The following is a 21,187-nucleotide window of genomic DNA, read 5'->3' as shown; positions in this document are numbered from 1 at the left end:
TTTTTAATTGGACAGTGACAATATGTTATTATAGATAATGTAGAAATAAAAGGTATATGAGTAGGTTACACGCATTTACTACACCAATTTATAGAAGAGACTTTATCATCTGCAGATCTTGATGTCCATGGGGCTCCTGGAAAAAGTCTTCTGTGGATACGGAGGGAGAAGTTAATTGTCTGTGCAAAAAACAAACATATTATTACATTTCATATTATCATGACATAATATTATTATGAGAGAGCAGTATAGGGGTGGCACGGCGGCGCAGCAGGTAGTGTTGCAGTCACACAGCTCCAGGGGCCTGGAGGTTGTGGGTTCGATTCCCGCTCCGGGTGACTGTCTGTGAGGAGTTGGTGTGTTCTCCCCGTGTCCGCATGGGTTTCTTCCGGGTGCTCCGATTTCCTCCCACAGTCCAGGTGGATTGGCGACTCAAAAGTGTCCGTAGGTGTGAGTGAATGTGTGTGTGTGTTTGTGTTGCCCTGTGAAGGACTGGCGCCCCCTCCAGGGTGTGATTCCAGGTAGGCTCTGGACCCACCGTAACCCTGAATTGGATAAGCGGTTACAGATAATGAATGAATGAGAGTAGTATAGTAGTATAATTATGAGAACTTAAGTCATAAATAAGTGGAATTATGTTAATAGCTGCACAGTAAAATAATATTTAAAAAATGTTTTTGACTTATGTACAGACACTAGGCCAAAACAATACCCTGTCACCGAATGATACCTCATCTCCATGGTTTCTGGGGACAAGACATTCATTTAGACGTACACCTAGGCTAACCCTAAACTTTAATCTTCCTCTACATTTTCCCTAAACTTATCCTAATGTTACACTTGCACTGCACTTACACTAGACTTCAAATCTTATTACTGTATTTAAGTTTTGGGGACATGATATCCCCCCCCCCCCTTATTTAGTCCCCACAAGACAAGACAAGTCCTATGTGAGTGTGTAAACAGAACTTGGTCTCCACAGTATGTTCTGGATCTGGATCTGGATCTCCCTCAAACACACTCACACACACACTCCCTTCTTAAGAATAATTGTCCTAATATGGAAACCATTGCCCAACCTCGAAGGGGCGGGAAGAGAAAGAGAGAGAGATAGGAACAGAGAGAGAGAGAGAGAGAGAGAGAGAGAGAGATTTGGTAGTGTCTCCTGTCAGTACTGACAGAGAACATTTCTCTCAGAGAAAGACAGAGAGGGAGACTAAAGCACATGAACTTGGAGCTGCTAAAGGATCACATTATTGTTTCTAATATTTTTGTTGTCAGTATTAACATTGATATTCGTCGTTCTCAGAGGAGGAGGACTGTTGTTTGGACCTGTGGATAAAGCTTGTTTCATTGGGGAACCACGCGGTTATGCTGCGTGCAGGGGTGCAGCGTGGATGTGGCGTTGGCCCCGCGTGAATGTGAAGCGGAGGAGCCTCGCGTCTCTGGAGTAAAGTTTGTGGTCGTGTGTTGTCCTTTCCTCTCGCGGACGCCGCTGAAGAGAGCAAGACACTCAGCGGGCGCGCCCTCAATGCGCAGCCGCTCGCGTCATCTCGAGGCCGGGCGGCAACATGAGCACTCGCGCGGCGTGTGCGAGCTCGCGGTGGGGTTTGCTGCTGCTTCTGCTGCTGCTCGCGACGTGTCTGCGGTTCGGAGGGGCAGAGGTAAGGAGCACTTCACACCAGCACGTGCTGTTCGTATCTCTCTCTTTTTGTCATTATCATTATCACTCTCTCTCTCTACCCATTCTTTCTGGTTGTTTTCTCACATATTTATATTTCTTTAGGTTTATGTTTACCTATGCTGTCTGCTTCTCTCCATCTTTGCTGTTTCTCTTCTCTCACAGTTCTCTCCTAGCACGTGAAGTTTTCCTTTTCCTCTTTATGTCTTATTTCTCTTTGTCTTTTATCTCATACTCTGCAAGTCTTATTCTTTTCTAATTTCTGATTTCATTGTGATATCTGGTGTTTCTAACTTTTTTTTAGTCTGATTTGTATTTCTCTATTCTTCAGCTGCTTATTTCCCTTTTTTCATCTCATTCCTATTTCCACGTCTGTTTTTTTATCATTGTATAACTGTTTCCCTTGCTCGGTTACTTTTTGTCATTTATTTATTTGTCATTTCTCTTTTTGTCTCTATTTTTATTGCCTTTTTATCTTTCTTTTAGTCCTCTCTCACTCTGATTTTTTTCTCTTTTTCATAACCTAATATCTTTCACACTACCCTGTTTCCCTTACTTTCCCCTTTCGTCATCACTCTCATCTCTTTATGTCTCACCTTCATTCATCTTCTCTCTGTTCTTTCTCCTATACTCTTCTCTCCTTCTTCTCCCTCTTCACACTCTCTCTCACCTGAGCTTGGGTGATGGTCAAATTGAGCAGTGGCCACTGTACAGTCGTTAAGATCACAGCACTGATCTCTCCGCTGTAGCATCTGTGAGAATAGAAAGAAGACAGTGTGTGTGTGTGACGTCTGCCTCTAAAAGCTCTGCACAGAAAATCATGACATTAAAGGGTTGCATACTTTATGTATTGCATACATATGTATGGCGGAGGGATACATACAGGGTGATATATGCCAAAAATAGTCCCCCCCCCAAAAAAAACGCATGCTTTCAGATTTCTCCTATTTTTCCCATTAATATCATCATTTCTTATAACATTCTTTTGAAATTCACTGGTGGTTGTGGAGAGTAAATAAAATGAAACATTTGTGTTGTGGACATGGAGTTGTCCGGTTACCATCACTATCACTGTAAAGGTATTTAAAAAAAAACTTGTGGAATCACCCTTTAAAACCTTCTGGCCTTATATGACGGATCTCTGATACATACATGAGATGAAGGCACACACACACACACACATTAACATCTATGCAGATGCATACCCCCACACCTATGCCCACATGTACACTACATATCCAAATGTTTGTGGACACTTGTTCACCTAAGGTTTCTTATTTAATTTAATTTTCTACTTCCACTTTGCTGAAGTAAGAGCCTTTGCTCTTTTAGAAAGGTTTCACTAGATAGTTAAACATTGCTGTGAGTACTTGATTGCAACCATGAAAGTATTCATGAGGTCCAGTACTGATGTCGGGTGACTAGCTCTCGATCGCATATGATCTCAAATAGAACCATCTCTCCATAGAACATAGTTACACATCCACACAGCCCAAAACTGGGGGGCGTTGGGGGCATGCTTATTTTCACTCTAGCCCATGCTTAGCATTGAGCATGTTGATCTCAGGCTCATGTGCAGCTGCATATAAGGGTATATGAGGTATATTATGAATTTGGAATGGTGTTTTTGATTGTGATGTATGTAATTTAAATCTGTGTTGTTTGTATAGGTGGTGTGTAAGGTATTGTACTTGTAATAGAGCCATTGTGGGATGCAAGACAAATTTCAGAGAATTCTGACAATAAAAGTGTATTGTATTGTATATCATTATAGAACTGAACATCTGAATACTCTATCCACTTTGAATACACTTTCATTTAGCTGTGTTGGGTGATCATATGACAACAAACTGTGGGACATATAGCGTAGATACAGTCACATGCACAAAAATACAGACACACACACATGCACACACAGAGTATGTGCACATACTCTACTAAGAACTAAATCCCTCACTGATGGTTTTCTTTTAATCCTTCTGCTTCACATTCACCATTACGTCACCGCTGCACAGGCAGAGTACCAATTCTACTGCTATTCTTACTTTGTATTCCCAATATTTTTCCCCATTCTGAGCCTAAAAAGGCTATCAGACAGAGTGCTGGGAGAATGCTTTGTAATGCTCGAGTGCAACAGAAGGCCTCAGTTAGCGTTATATAAGGGAAAAGATAATCTCCACGCGATTTGAAAGATGTACGGACAGCGGCTCAATCGCATAAGATGATTTGGATTTCATTCTCTCCGAGGTTTTGCGTGTGTCACAGCTTGCCGGCACCAAATGAGTGAATCATGAAGCGGGGAAGCCAATCAGAGCGGGCCTGCAGGGGTCAAAGGGTCAGATTGAGCTCAAAGCACTCAAAACCTTAACTTGGGCACTGACCGACTTATACTATTTCCGCTTACCTCAAGTGTACACTGTATGGCCAAATGTATTTGGATAACTGCTCATCCAATATTTCTTCTCATGTGAAGTGTGTTAATATGCATTTTGTCTCCCCTTTGCCTGTAGTCTGGGCTACAAGTCAACAGACTATATTGTAAGGATTTTATGTTGAATTTGATGATGAATTAATGCTGAGCGATATGACTACAAATCAATATCACAATAAATTGAACATTTTACCTCAATTGAATAACCATTTTTTGTTTTTGGCCCTCATAGTTCACAGACAATACTGTGCTGTAAAAATACTCAAATATTAAGGCTGGTTCCTGAAACTATTTATTTATTTATTTATTGGCAGTAATTATATTTGACTTTTTATGTTATTTTTTGGCTTCACCAAAGTCAAAACATGTCCAAGCAAGGAAACTGCATTTTATTTGGTAGAAGCTGCTCAAGTTGCTTGGTTGGTTGTGGTGTTTATGTTCTCTTCCATGTTGCTCCGTGTGGCAGAATCACGTGACTAAATGTGGGTGGTATAATTTTAAGGAGACAGGTCATGAACACACAGTGGGGGGCATAGTAACAGAATTAACAAAAAAGTTTGAACAGAATTAAAAGACAAATAAATATAGTTTATATAGGCAAGATTATGTAGATTAGAAGTTGGTAATTGCCAAGCCCTTATGTTGAATGTAACACCTGCTTGTTCAACTCACCTCAAGCTCCATTACTCTGGAGAACACAGTTCCACTGCTTCACAGCTCGAATATGGGTAGTGGTGTGACAGATCACAAAACCCATAGTTCAGATTGATTCACAGGTTTGGATCACCAAAAAAGAAGAAAAGGGAATAAATATAAAACTGTAGTTTTATTTAAACAGAGGTTTATAAAAACACTTGCATATCCCCATGGTAAATATTGTTTTAGATCATTAGTGTACCAGTTTGGTTTATTTATCCTTTTTGTCTGTGCTAATATTAAAAGGTACTGGTATGAACAGGTGCAATGTTACTTAGCACCGCAAGGTTTTGAGTTTAAACCTCATCATTCAGCAGATAATTCAGCTCAACTGACCTGCAGTTTTAATATCTGTGTCCTTCCAATGGGTTTTGTAATTGCACCCCCAGTCTTCTTATTTAATCTCTCTCTCTCTCTCTCTCTCTCTCTCTCTCTCTCTCTCTCTCTCTCTCTCTCTCTCTCTTTAAAATGAAATGTAGATTGAGTGGATTGTGAAACTTTAAGAAACATTAAGCACTACATGGACCAAGAACCTTAATTTCCCACCGTATTTCAATGGTAATAATCAACCAAGGCACTTTGCACTGCAGCAACTATGCTAATATGAGTAAAGGAAGCTAACACAGATATTAATTTAAAACCATCCTCAAAATGTGTCAGCTTCAAACTTGCTTATGAAAGTTACGATAATTATGTCAAATTGTTAAGTAATTGGATTTTGAATATGGATGTTATGATACTCCATAATACACCTTTATCTACAAAAGTGGCCTAATGTACCTAATATTGTGAAAAAAGCAGCTGAAATATACAGTGTAGCACATTTGTAGAATTTGCAAAAATCACCTTTTGTCAGCATCAGAAAGATCAAATATGATATGAATTTACAAAATAACTATTATAACTAATAACATATTTACTCTAGTACATGCTTAGGTAAACATGGAAAGATTTGCATTTTTAGTACTTCAGCATTTTTTTCTTCTACTCGGTTAAATTAGTGAGTAAAGTCATGTGTTTCAGTCATTTCCACTTTAGTATACTGTATTAATTCACTCATTCATTCATTCATTCATTCATTCATATTCTCCAAATTGGGACTTGCCAGACAAACCTTCTAGATTCTTACTGATGGCTTCAGTGATATCTGAGAAGGGAAAATTGCTGGATCGATCCCCATGACTGAAAATTATGGGGTGGAGGGAGTGAAGGAACAGTGCTGTCCTCCTCTCTCAATCAGGCATCTAACCCATGACTGCTCCCTGGGCAGCAGCACTAGATATGTGTCCCATATTGACATGTACGGTCACAGACGAATTAAATGCAGAAGACGCATATTGTTGTACATTGTATAATGATAAAAAAACTAAAAAGTATTTATCTTATGTTTCATAAACTCACCTGACATGACCCAAAAAGCTCCCACCAAACCTGTCCCTACCGTTCTGACTGCTGAATTTTAACAAACAAACCTTACATAAAGCAGCTTCAAAGCAAACCCAACCTATTTCTCAACTCCCTTTATTTAGTTACATCAATCTATCCATCATCCACCTGCCTATTTATGTGACATGGCAACTATACATGTGTGTGTCTGTGTCACCTGTATTCATCTGTGCCAAGATTTGGATACAGTATTTCTTTATGTCTGTGCTCAGCACTCTGGCACTGTGCCAAGGTGGGTCAAATATGTGTGTGCGTGTGCAGTAATTCAGGTCCATAATTATAGCCCGCACTCGCTCACCTCTCTTTCTCTGCACACTGTTAGCATTCCTGTGGCAGCTCTATCCCAAATTTCAGTTGGGCATTAGGGCAAGGCCTATGGGGGCTGTTCTAATCCAATACTTCGGGTGAGACACCCACCTAACCAAAATTTCTTCTTGACATTTTGATATACTGGATGATTGTGTGTGTGTGTGTACACAATGGTGCCAGTTTTATCACTTTTCACTACTGCATCCATTAGGGCTGTGCCATATTGTATCGTGTGCAATAATATCGCTAAATTCTTTTCAAATGATAAAAAAATCAATATCATGATTATCGTGATATTCTGACCTGTTTACGGAATTACACCATGCAGTTACACGTTACACAGCGTACATTTATTACTTGAGTCATTTCGGCACAGCGACAGGTATGGTGGAAATTTGCTCTGCTTTCAAATATTTGCTCTAAAATAAGAATGACTTCAGTGGTGTTTAGAGGGTTTGGATATATCAATATTATATAAAATTTTTATACAATGTCAAAATTTTAGTCAGAATCAGAATATTTGAAATTGTTACATTTGTCCTAAAATAAAATGTTATTAAATATAATTTGAATATTAAATATTATTAATTGAATATAACTGAATATCAATAGTGTGTTCTTGCAATTAATACAATTATTATTATTATTATTTTTATTGTTATTGCCAAAATACCTTGAAATATCATGATTTTATTTTAGGGCCAAATCACCCACCCCTAGCATCCATCATAAATATTTTAAACATGACCTCACTTGCCTCTCTTTGAATATTTACACCTGGCTATTATTAATCTGAACTCACTCATCAGTGAACACTAGTCCTAGCTCTAGTTCTACATTAGCAGTAGTTCAAAACATGCAAATTGCTAAATATCTATTTTCCTGTCATCAGAATTTTATAGATACATTATAATCTCATTATCATGTTTCTATATATGCAGTGGCAAAAAGATTACAACAAAATGTATTGCTGTTCATTTACAAAGACTTGTTTCCAGTTGTTGTAAAATCTCAAATACATTCAGTGATGTAGAGTTCTGGGCAGGAGTGCTTTTCTTTTGTGTCTTATTGCTTTTTTCAGTTAGGGTTTACACATGCTTTCAGATCCATAGCACTGTGTCCTTTTTTTCATTTCTAAAATGAGAATGAAGCTTAAGCTTTAAGAAAGATGCAAGTGCTGTTTATCTGTTCCAATATCTGTTTTTGTCATTTTGGACAGTCTCCAGGTCTTTAGTGATAGCTAGGAATCCCACTTTTTTTATCTTAACTCTAGTATATTTAATCTGTCATTGATCAGTTATTGTCTTTAAATGTCCACTTTGTTTATGCAGGATGAATTAGTCATTCATTCATTGTTTGTAATTGCTTATCCAGTTCAGGGTTGCAGTGGGTGCCTAGCCTTCCTGTAATTATATGGATTACCCTATAGCTAAATTTAATGGCTACACAGTACTTGTTGTGCATATGCACATGCAAAGAAGCATTGTATACAAAGAGAAATAATAATAAATAAATAATACTGATCTGGTTCAGCCCTTTTTAGTGTGCATATGTCTCAGAGTGCATGAATGGCTAAAGGCTTTTTACCCTCCCAATGACTGATTATGTGTTGACCAGACAGTGTAAATACATTAAACGGCAATAAAGAATTGTGTTGAGTCACTAAGTAGGTTCATAATAGTGTGCATTAATGGACTGAATGTGGTTTCATATATATATATATATATATATATATATATATATATATATATATATATATATATATATATATATATATATACATATATACATACATATATATATGTATATATGTATGTATGTGTGTGTGTAGAGAGAGAGAGAGAGGTGACTGGGTGACTCAGAGAGTGAGCGCTGTTTAACTGGGTCACACACTGTAAAAGTTCAAACAGGTGTGTGCACAGTGGCACTGACCACACACACACACACACAAACACACGCGCACATACTTTGTATGCACATGCTCACTCTGAGGCACATGTGTATGCCCATGCACGTACACACACATACACACAAACAAAAATAAGTTCAGTATTTAAGAGGAACCCATTTTGAAATTTAGATTTTGTTTTTTTAATTGGGTATTATGTCAAACGGTCAGCAAAGTTTAAATAAAAATACACAAATATGATAACTCTCTCCTCAAACATTAACAAAACATGATCCTCAGAGTTCTCTGAGAACGGTGTGGGCGTGGTCCAATTCTAATGACTGTGCATGACTGACAGCTCTCTATCACTGGAGAACAGAATTCTGTTTACATTACCATGGCAACACACAGCCTTGAGACAGAGCAGTTGCAGGTTTTTTTCTGGGTCTTTACTCTGAACTGCAGCTGGCGTTTTACAAAAGATACACAATAAAATGGCCATTATACAGCCATTCATGTACAATGAATGTACTACGAACATCTTTTGTCTTTTATGTGTCTTTGGTGTGGTTTCACGTGATTATTTTATTAAAATAAATTTACGACCAGGATGCCTTCTAGAGTGTCTCCGAATTAGTGCTTCCCCCTGCTGCTACTGTGCTGTATTGCCAACCAAGTGGATTTGCCTTCCCCACTGCTACTCTGCTCTACACACCGGTCCAGTGCAGATGCATCTCCAATGCTACTCTTTATACACGCAGATGGAGTGTTGCTGCTGTCTCTGCTGTATTCAGATTTCAGCTCGTTCTGTATTGTCTTGTGTTCTGTTTGCTCTGTGTAGGTCTTTCATTCCTCCCCATAGCTGGATAACTAGCTCATTCATTAATGGCTCCTAAGCTTTAGTCACCAGTCCCTTTGACTGAGAGAGGAGGCTGTGGTAGCCTTGTGATTGGTCAGGGTAATAGTGACATAAGCATTACCCAATTTTAGTACTGCCCATTCAACATCGAGAGGAGAGCGGTACTGGTCATCAGTAGGATAGATTTATCATATTTCTGTTGTGTGTTTTTTATTCAAACTTTGCTGAACATTTCACATAACACCCAAGTTTAGCATTACACAGAAAATAATAATAATAATAATTTTTAAAATTAGTTCATCGGGGGCTTTAAGAATCTTAACCAGTCACATACATGCCATTTTTGGACCTGAGCCAAACAGGTTCAACCGATATTGTTTGAAACTAGAAAAACGAACATGTTAGGGCTACATGAACATTTTATATAATTTCAATTAAGGCGCAGCAGGTAGTGTCGCAGTTTGATTCCCGCTCTGGGTGACTGTGAGGAGTTTGGTGTGTTCTCCCCGTGTCCGTGTGGGTTTCCTCCCACAGTCCAAAAACACACATTGGTAGGTGGATTGGCGACTCAAAAAGTGTCCGTAGGTTTGGGCTTTGGGCTTTGCGCCCAATGATTCCAGGTAGGCTCTGGACTCACCGTGACCCTGAATTGGTTAAGCGGTTACAGATAATGAATGAATGAATTTATGGCTTTTGTCTAATTCCACAAATGCCCCCGTAAAATGTAGTAAAACACCTTTGTAAAGGACAACAACCGTGGCAGTAATATTTAGTCTTCTATTTGTTGTGTGTTCCCATGTTTTATTATTATTATTATTTTTTTTTATGTCACATCAGTAGATTTTTTTTTTTTTTACGTATAATGATGAATGTCCAGCTCTTGCTGAAGTTTTTTGTCAGGCATCAATCCAATGAGCAATTGAACCTCAAAAGAATATGCCATAATTTTACAAGCAGCCTTGCGTCAGATAAAAACCAATTGATCTCTGCTGTAGCTTGGAAAGTTTACAGAGTTTATCCTGGAGGTCTGTATTTCATGGTGACTGACAAGTTTCTTTGACCAATCAGTACTCTGCAAGGTTCATTCATCACATTTAGTCCCTAACCTGCTCGCTTGGAACAGCTAGCAAGCAAAACCTAAAAATAAATACCAATTTCATGCACCAGGTAACAGATTTGCTGAGGGAAAAATCTCCATTTTTGACCATTTTAAGTTTGCTACATCATTTGAATACAGCAGCTGTCTTTCACATTGTGTGTAAATTTCATCATGAATGGACCAAAATTACAAAAAAATGTTTTGTTTTTTTTTATTGACGTTTATTGAAAGTTAAGGTTTTTTTCTTCTCCTATAAAGTTATTTTTTGGAGATGCATATTTTTCTTCAGACAGCAGTGATATGTTTTTACAGCGTATTTACATTTTCTTAAAATTAAGTAGAGTATGTGTGTATTACAAAACTTGTTAGTGACTCTGTGTATGTGTGTGTGTGGATTTGTTCAAGTAGAAAGGCAGATGGGAGAGTCTTTATTTATCCTTCTGGTTGATTCCCTTCTTTAATAAGCCACATTACTCACTATCACTGTGTAGTTTTGAGATAATAAACCAAGTGTGTGTGCATGCCCACCAGGTATATATCTCATAATGAGGACTGAAAGTTACATTAACATCGTGGGGATATCTTTTTTTTTTTTTTTTTTTGGGATCATTAAACCCACAGTGTAAATTTAAGGTGAAGATGTGTAGGGTAGGGTTAGGGTTACCCCAACTAAACTTACCCCAACATAAAGTGTTATCAAAATCCTATGTGTCATTATAAGTAGTATTGTGGTTATTAGGATAAGGAATACGGTAAGTGTTCAAAAATTTATTTGGAGTCCTGACAATTATATAAAAACCAGATTTTGTGTGTGCGGTACTTTAATATTTGTCCACATGGCCTGGTCACCATCATGTGATGAGCTCACATGCTTAGCAACTGCCCAAACAAGCAATACAAACACACAGAGTCTATATCAGTGCAGGAATAAAATAGTGCAATTCTGTGCATCAATATACAGGCCAAATTATTTTTGGCAATTATTAAATTTCTTCTGAAATGAAAGGTGTTATTCAGGAGTCTTTTACTCTCTGCTACAACAACAGCTTCTGCATTTCTGGGAAAGTTTTACTGTGAGGATTTGATGGCATTCAGCTATGGGAATGTTACTGAGGTCAGATACTGACTGGATATTGGCTGAGTAGTTCTGGGTCACATATACCTTTCTAACTAAAGATACTGGATGGGTCACCATCGCTCCAGAGTTCCAAAACACCATAGCCCAATGTTTGGGGGCACACTTTGTTTTGAACATGATGACTATAAATACATAGCAACTAATTCAGGATTATAAGAGGCTTACAGAACTTTTATCAAGGACAAATGACAAAGTGAATGGGATACATGTCTGGATAATAAATTACACAAAGCGAATCCCATTATTGGAAGAAAACCGCAGACCTACCTTGAAAACCACTGGGACCAAGCATGATGCCGTATTGGACACGGCAGATTAACTTGTATGTATCTAGTAAAGTTAGAAGCAGCCCCATATTGTGCAACATGCCAAACTCGGCTTACAATAAAAACATTTAATGTTGGACTGTGTTGATTTTGGCCACGATCCTAACTGCAAAGTCCATAACAGAATTATTCAACAATACGAAAGCATCGGCGCTCCTAACATTTCCGTCAGTGACGAAACTTAAGCATTAAATATGACGAACTTAAATTCATGGCAGCCTCAATGACCCTAAAATAAAACTGTATTATTAAAACCAATTACATCTTGCTACCTTTCTTGCCATGAACGTGGCTCTAACTAACTAATTAACAGGCTTACAGACAACTTATGTTCAGTAAACTGTTAGAAGTATGCTGAATCTCACACACACTGTCAGAGAGCCACCTGTTTCTTTCTCTCTGCTCTTCAATAGGCCCATGTTTGTTAATGCTGAAAACAGGTTGATGATACAGCAGCTCAAATACACAGGTGTATCTCAGTTCAAAAAGAACATTTAAAACATTTACACCCCCTGAGGTTATTTCCTTCCATTGTCCTATTTATTTATCGCTCTCTGTCTCTCATTATTTTCTCACTCATCGTTTTCTCATTTTTTTTCTTTCTCTCTTCATCTCTCACTTTCCTTCTCTTTCCTCTCTGTTTTCTCTTTCATTTTCCCCATGTCTTACATTTTCTCCCTTTGAGTTCTCTACTTACCCCTTGTGGTCTCTTCATTCTCTTTTCACTCTCATTTTTCTTTAATGTTTTTGCCCTTTTTCCTTAATCTCTCTCTCTCTCCCCTTTACTTTCTCACTGTTTCCTTAGTTCTTTGCTCTGTCTGTTCATTCGTTCCCTTTTTATGCTCCTTCTTCAGTCTACTTCTCCCCAATTGCTGTCTCTCTACATTTATATTTGTCTTGTGATTTCAGTTAGTTACGTGTAATTGATTTGAACATATTTTGTCATATATGGGATATATTCATATGGGTGTAATTCACTTTAACAAAAAAACAAAAACTCACTCTCTCTCTTTCACTCTCAGGACGAGGCTCTCCCTCTGTCTCTGGTTGACCTGGTGATGAATAGTCCCATCTCCTCGATGCAGGACCTACAGAGGCTGCTGGACGTTGATTCCGTAGGTAAAGCTGATCCCTTAAAGCACTTCATGTATATGCAATGCATGCTGGGTATTGTAGTAAGAGAACAAACATTGTGTCTCAGTTCCCAGTGAGCTGACAGTATAGGCAGTGTTTATGTCAATACATTGTTACAAATGTAATTTAATAATTATTTTGGTAAAATCTGGTTTTTATAGTTTTTTTCTAGACCAAGGCTCTTTATGGATTAGCATGCTATCTAGCACCAGTTCTTCTTCACTTTATGAAATAGCCATTAGACTGGCACATAGTGGCCTGGTTATATCAGTGCTTCAAAACTCAACCTATTTTAAAGATGGCCACCCTTCATGTGCGGGTCCCACTCAGAGGAGCTTAACTAGTTCTTTCAGGGACTATAAAGCAGTTTGATTCTCCATCTGATGTCAGGTGCACTTGGGAAATTAATCATTGTCATGTATGTTGGTTTCTACTACTTGGTGGTGAATATAATTTACTGTAGCTAGACATTATTAGTTTTCCATTTGGAAACCCTGCCGACCTACACAGCATGGTATAGACAGCCAGACAAATCACCAGGTATTAAGACACAGTGAATGATTAAAAAGCCCCTTTGGCTGAAAGTATTTATAAAAGTGAAGACCACTGATTAAACACCATAATGGTGGGAGACAGAGAATTGAGGAGGGAGTGGGTGTGACAAGGAATGGCTTTGTGCTTGGTATGCTCTTTGTGTGTGTGTGAGAGTGTGAGTGGGGGGGGGTGGTAATATTTACATGGAAAGCCGATGTGTAGCTACAGACTTGGACAATGGTGCTGACCTTGAGCCTACTCCTGCTTTTGGTTTACTGAAGGGACTCGCGCTTATACACACACAAGGCCATGCTATTGTTTTCCAGCTGCAGGAGAGAGAGAGAGAGAGAGAGAGACCTGCCTCTCTTCTATACAACAATGATTGTTGTAACCATATTTATCGGAGGATGTAGGGAGTCTCCTCTTTTGTGGCCACATACTCATGACATCAGTGTAGTTGAACAATTTTGAGTGAATTAGCTAAATATGGGGCAAAACACTTAATTTATCCATTTTCCAGTCAAAACAACCATTAAGTACAAGATATTTCAGAGGAGGTTAAAATATAAGATAATCCACTTACGTAAGGAAGGGTGAAAGGAAAATGAATAGAAGAGAAAATGGGACTCTTAACAGCAATGCAAAACCAGGTATCATTTATAAAGGAACACTAAGGTCTTCACTGACCTGTAATAGGAAGTATAAAGCCTCTGTTATGGGTTCAATACTGCAGAAACTTCACTATGTAACTTTTGCAGGATGGCAGGAAACCATCCCTCTCCCTCCCCCCACCGCCTTATTTTCACGCGCAACTGTAGGGGGAGCCCAGGAATACCAAATCTTCCTTTAAACAGCACTCAGATCTCAAAGAGAGGAGAAGTCAGCTCCTAATCTCGCTTCAGATATGAACAGCTGTTGGTGTCCTTACTTCCACTGTGAGAAAAACTATTCAAAACTATGGGCTGAAAGAATGTGAAACTAGAGAGAATCCCAAACTAGATAAAAATGAAGAGGCAAAGAAGCTGCTGGTGTATTAGAACAATGTACTGGCCTCCCCAGAGCCCAGACCTCAGCAGTCCTGAATGTGTTTAGCCCCTTTCACCTATGCACACTAACTCAGAAATGTTCCCAAGAAGAGCTGTATGTGTGAATGCAAACACCCGCAACATTCTTCATGGACTTTATCCCGCCAGCCACCTAGTAAAGACTTGGTGTAATGTCTGAGTCAGTGCATATGAGCATGGAGCTACTAATTCTCCTACACACTCTGCACAGGTAGACTGCAGATTTGGAAGAGTTGACAGTCAAAACAAAAAAAGGAAGCCTTTGTAAGGGTAAAGAATTATACTATATTATTTAGGCTTCTGTTACATCTTCCCTACTGTGAGAAATGAATAACTAAATGGCCCCTTTAACTGGAAATGTGATAAATAAAATGAGGTGTTTTGGACAGAACTGTATATATGCAGCCACTCCCCTTTGGAACATTAACACAGATGACTCATGACCTCAGTGTCTAGACTGATGTCAAATATCTCATCTGGGCTCTCTCTCACACACACATACACATAAGCACATGCCTATAGACTTATTTTATTGTCATATCTCAGTCTTTGTTTGTATCGCCGGCTGTCTGGAGACTTATGCCCCCGACAAAATAGCAGCAATTGTAAGAACAACACAGTTTCCTTTGTGTGCTGTTGAACAATGAGCCTAAAAAAAGCCTGAGACCCAGCAGGCCCATGTTCACGCTGTTAAACTCCTACATCACTACAGTTCTGAAACCATTCAAAAGATTATTAGTTCATGTTAAGTGATCCAGACTATTTTATTCAAGGAGCAGATAATTGGGTTCACATTAATTGATAGTGATAATTCATTCATTTTTTTACAACTGCTTCATCCTGATGTAAGTCGCAGTAGGTCCAGAGCTGACCTATAATCTTTGGGTGTAACGTAGGAACACACCCTGCTTGGGGCGCCACTCAATTCAAAACACCAAGTTCACATTAAGTGATCCAGATAATTAAGTTCAAATTAAATTGTCCAGATAACTCCACTAACATTATGTTGTCCAGATGATTCCATTAAAGAGATCCAGATGATTCAGTTCTTATGATTCATAAGTCCAAAGTTAGCGATCAAATGATGATTCAGTTGATATGATCTAGATGATTCTTCTTGAATGAAATGATGCTAGTAATACTGCTTATGCTTTTGAAATTTATTCAGATGATTCATTGCAAATGATTCAGATGTTTCAGTTGAAATAAAAAGATCCACAAGATTCTGATCCAAATCATGATTCAGTTCTCTTCTAAATTTCTGTGCAAACTCTAAGATCCTGTAAAAAGCAGTGATCTCTTTGAAAGTTAATCCTTAGCCTGTAAGAGTATACTGTTCACTCAGGTGGTTGGGTAGAAGCAGCCATGCTATTGGTCAATATGAAGGCTATTTAGAGCTGGGAGAATCCTTCGCATAGCTGAGTATAATAGTCACTTCAGTGCCAAATAGGATTGTCAAACATGAGTTCAAAATTTGATTACAATGTAATATTTTCTGTGTAACAGGTGTCTAAATATATATTTTTATCGTTTTACAGAAGAGGAGGAAGAAGAGGTCCATTCTAATGGAACACACAAACGCCTTCCCCGAAGCCTTGGTGAGTGCACATGCACACACAAACACACATGGTCTTCTCTCTTTTTCTCTCTCCCTTATCTGTTTCTTATTAGCTCTTTCAGTCTCTTTCTCTCTCGCCTTTTCTCATTCTCCCTCTCCATTCTATCCTTCTGTCCAATTTTCTCTCTCTCTCTCTCTCTGTGTAGGACTGTCTGCTGGTGTGTCTGGTGTGTTAAGTTTTGTCTGCTGCTTCTGTGTCTCTGTGGCAGTATCCAGTCTAGACATTTGTCCTTACAACACCTCCTCAACTCCTTAACATACCCACACACACCCATTTGAACCTCTCGGCACATCCACTTTACTCCCTCTCACACACACTCCATGCCCTCTTGTGTACACATACTCTGATAGAGTGGAGTGCGTGTCTGTCCAGTCTGTCTCTGACCTCCAGCTCTAACTCAGAGCAGTGAGACTGTACAGTAAACAAATGTCTGGACAGAGACACAAAGAATATGTGATTCTCTGTGTTTCTGACATTTTTGTTTGCCTATTTTATATAATGTGATATTATATATATATATATATATATATATATATATATATATATATATATATATATATATATATAAAGGCAGTCTACTAGATTTTGGAACAAACACAGACACGGTGTGTGTGTGTTCCTCCACCTATTTCTGAATTTGTCTGTATATGAATATGTAGCATCACCAACCAATCATCATGCCCCTCCCTCTCTCTCTCTCTTTTCAGCTGGTGTGCAGGTAGCTCAGCAGGCGATGTGTAAAGTTCGGACAGAAGTGATGGAGGTGACCCGTGCTATGCTTGACCGACGCAATGCCAACTTCCTGCTGTGGCCACTGTGCGTGGAGGTGCAGCGTTGTTCTGGCTGCTGCAACACACGTACGCTGCAGTGTGTCCCCGTCGCTGTGAAAACACGTCACTTACAGGTACACACAGGCTACATTTTAGAAACATCTACCTTGTTCTTTTACTCAATGGCCACTTTATTAAATATTGACTGTGTTTTCTCAATCACTTCCAGATGACTAAGATACAGTTTATCAACAGACAGCCTGTCTATGAGAAGGTGATCATTCCTGTGGAAGATCATGTCAGCTGCAGCTGTCAATCACATGCCTCGGCCCATGTCCCCCAGGCCAAGGCCACACCCCCTCCCCCTCCACCCAGACTTCCCCCCAAATCCGTGCCACCAAAGACCCAATCGAAAGAGGAGCTACATCGCCATGATGACCTCAAGCAGAACCAGAGGTTCCACCTGGATGAGCCAGAGACTCAGGAAGCACAGTGGCAATCCAAATACACACTCTCACATAAACAGGGAGCACCCGCACGCACACTCACACATACACAGGGTTACAGACCCAGCCCAGTGCAACACACGCTCACACACACTCCGGCTGGGCCGTCGTATGTGAGTGTGGAGGACGTTATCACGAGGAAAACTACACTGGGAGTCTCTCACCTGTTGAGTGATACAACTCAACACTTTACACTCCAAGAGGAGGTCAAAGACCCCCACACTCAGCAGGATGGTGTAAAAGACCACCACACATTGCCTGAGGAGCTTCCAGAACACCGCATACATCTGGGCAGTGGTGATGATCAAGTAAAAGTTCAGCATCAACCAACGGAACATCACCGTCATCATCATCATCATCATCATCATCAGCTTCATGACAAGGCAACATCACCTCAACCACGTCACAAGCCCATTCACGATTCCAGCCAATCAGAAGTTACTCTTCACCACAGCAGCCAACTGGAAGCTCCCATTCTCAGCTACAGTCATGTGGAGGTTATTGGTCAATCTAGTGGACAAACAGAGCTGCCTGATCATCATTCTGGCCAATCAGCAACACCCAGCTTTCACCGAAGCCAATCAGAGACACCTAATCAGAGACATCACCACAGCCAATCAGATCGCTCAGAACATCATCTGGATGGGATGGAAAGGGAAATATATCATCATCATCATCAACATCATATTCCTCACCTTCATGTAACACAAGCAACCACTCTGCATCAGAGCAGCACAGCAAAAGCAGGTAAATGGGGCATTGCAGTCTCTGGGTTTGTAGAGTAGTTAGTTTTCTCCTCCTAGTGTGTTGGGCTCCAATGCCATTGTGTTGGCAGCAGTTTAAAAAGAAGGGGTGGAGCTCAGATTTTGAATGAAACCTGTGCTGCTGTCACACTCCCAGCTGTGTAGCACTGTGTGATTTGGAGCAGGGGGAGCAATTGCCTGTTGCTTTAAAAAACATTTTTCTCTTGTAACAAATCTATTTGATTGGAAGAGAAAACTGGCTGAAAATCAGGAGTTAAAATTAGCTCTGGTTTTGAGTAAGAAACAAGTAAGTTTGTTCTTATTATTTTATAAGTAGTGTAACATCTGCGTCCTGTTTCCCATATCACCAGCAGCATATAAATTAACAGGTCAAGGATTGGATATTTATTTAGACCATTGCTTTAATAATTTGTTCAATCTCTCTCTCTCTCTCTCTCTCTCTCTCTCTGCGCTTTTCTCATTAGTGATGGATGCACCCCCAGCCACTGTTCCTGTGCCTCAGACTCCCCCTCCAACTGTTCTCCAGCGGAGACGACGAAGGAAGCACCGACGGAGAATGAGCAAATCGGCCATGAGAGCCATGATCATGTAAGAGAAACAATAGTCTAGCTCCATCACAGTTAGTGTAGATATATGCATTGTGGTTATGACATCACAACCATGCATCATCATCATCTATATGACTTCCCATTCAGCTTAAAGCAGTTCACCTGCACACGCTTCCAAGTAGTCATCATGGTTGTGATTTACTAACCTTGAACACATTCATATACTACCATCCTTTTGAGACAGCAATTAGGCCTTCCTGTTTTTGTTGAAGTTATGGGGGGTGTTGTTCCTGCAGAGAGTCTGTAGCAGAGTTGAAGATGTTTAGTCTTACGTTGTAGCTAATTACAATTTATTTTTAGTAATTCTGGCATATGTAAAGCATTTATTCTGGCACTATATGAAGCATTTAAGTTATCAATATATTTTCATTGCAGCTTTATTTGTTTTAAGGGAGAATATTTAGTGATCAGCTTTGTAACAACTTGTTCTGCTTTCCTCTGTCCTCCAGGGTAATGTCCTAAAAGAACCAGCTGCTTACCTTAGCAGAGCAGAAAGCCAGAGAGGCCGGACACAGGGTGGACAGGACATCAGCCCAACACACTGGAAATATCTTTCACAATAACTGGAAACGTCTTTGATCTTTGCCAAATAAGCATGGACTGACTACATTTCCCAGCTGCCTGTTCGGCCGATTGCCCAAGAGAACTGTGGTGGCTGGAAGATTTCTTGAGAGCTTAGTGGACATGAAAGGAACTCTTGGGACAGTCCACCAAATAATCAGACAAGAGAGCTAAATAATAAGACCTAACTATAATCCCAATGGGCATAGAATCCTATCCCATCAGACAACTGCCAAACAGTGAGCAATACTGACTTTAGCTGCTGGTGTGCCATCCGGTCCTTACTCTCTCAGCTGTTTAGGGGAATTAACAAAGTCCAGATCGGACTATAAGCTGCCAAACAAGCCAGATGCACATGGACATTATAGAGAAATGGAAATGTTTGCATTTGGAATACGAATCATGGATGCTACTGGAAGATGATAAGGACTCACTGAGTGAAAAAAAAAACAGTGGCTTTTCCTGGGAATGTCAAATATTACAGGCTCATCTCAAACCCAACACAACATTCTGCCAAGTAGCACTTCACGGAAAGTGGCATCTTCCTTGGACCACTTCCGAGGCTGCAGTCAAGTTCTTGGAGAAAATGAATATGCAGCCTTAACTCTGTTGCGGTGTCTCAATGTGTAACAGTTCTGTAACACTGGAATACTGTTAATGTAAGTTAAGAAAAAAAAGGCGAATGCTGCTAACAGTGAGCGAAAAAGATAGCATCACTTGTAGTAACATAAATCACAAGGGAGGTAATAGATCACTTATTAAAAAAAATTAATGTGGAAATTTAAAAAAATTGTGTCTTCAATGAAAAGAAACAATAAATTAATTGTTTATCAATGCATGCAACTGGGGGCATGCAAGCTGCAAAAAAGGATTTCCCCACTGATTTCAAATATGCTTTTTCAAACATCAATGTGGTTTAGTTATGGGTTCATAATCCTTTCCCCAGTCATAGTGATAGGAGCCTGATCCTGTATGAGTAGAAGTGGACAGACCTTTTTAAGGACCTTGGTAGTACCAATGGTGCTAACCAGTAACAGTTCACTTCCTTTTGTTGTTAGCAGTGTTAGCATGTTTTATTGTGCCATGTGCTTCCAGTATACAATTAGCAACTCAACTAATGCCAAACATAGCATAAAAGGAAAATACTGCATGCCGGAAATACCATATCCATCAAAAAAGGACCCAAACCCAAAAGATACACAAATGTGTATAAATATGTTATCGCAGATTATTTATGGAGAATGTAAAAAACTGTGCAAAGTCACAATAAATGGCTTAAACTACTGATGCTACATTTGCTAGCAAGAAATTCTGTATTTAAACTACTGTCTGAATTGCTATGTAACACAATGTTTTACACTGTAAATGTTACAATTTTTTATTTTTATCTGCTATTTTTTTCTTAACTTATTTATAAAATGGTAGATAAACATCTGCTTTAAAGAGAAATTAAATGTTATTTCTTTTTGATGATAATTATTGTAATAATGTAATAATGCTATTTTAATATAAATATAAGAAGTAAGAGTCATGTCTCATTGGTTGATTTCAGTGAGAAATGTGTGTGTAGGACGTTTGGTCTGACCCACCCCCATACTTTCCTTTCACTTCCACTGTAAGGGTTTAGTGAATGTTGCATGGTTTTAAGGAGAGGAAACCAAGGAACCAAAACAGGATCTGAGTCGTCTAAACAACTTTGACGAAGTTAATTCAAGTCTTAATTCAGCTTTCATGTGTCTAGACCAACTCATCCT

The 21,187-nt window shown here is 39.3% G+C and overlaps 1 protein-coding gene across 1 annotated transcript; it reads left to right on the top strand.

Annotated features, from left to right (window-relative positions):
* The first annotated feature begins 1,216 nt into the window (after positions 1-1,216).
* On the top strand, positions 1,217-20,820 carry LOC136677028 (involucrin-like). Its single transcript, XM_066654378.1, has 7 exons — positions 1,217-1,664; positions 12,896-12,992; positions 16,144-16,203; positions 16,932-17,128; positions 17,224-18,247; positions 18,729-18,852; positions 19,322-20,820. Exons 1-7 carry the CDS (start codon positions 1,572-1,574, stop codon positions 19,332-19,334), a joined length of 1,608 nt encoding a protein of 535 aa, XP_066510475.1. The 5' UTR covers positions 1,217-1,571; the 3' UTR covers positions 19,335-20,820.
* Positions 20,821-21,187: the final 367 nt, after the last annotated feature.

The sequence above is a fragment of the Hoplias malabaricus genome, chromosome X2 (assembly GCF_029633855.1).
Source record: "Hoplias malabaricus isolate fHopMal1 chromosome X2, fHopMal1.hap1, whole genome shotgun sequence".
In the NCBI taxonomy this organism is placed as follows: Eukaryota; Metazoa; Chordata; class Actinopteri; order Characiformes; family Erythrinidae; genus Hoplias; species Hoplias malabaricus.
This window is presented reverse-complemented; position numbering and strand designations above follow the sequence as displayed.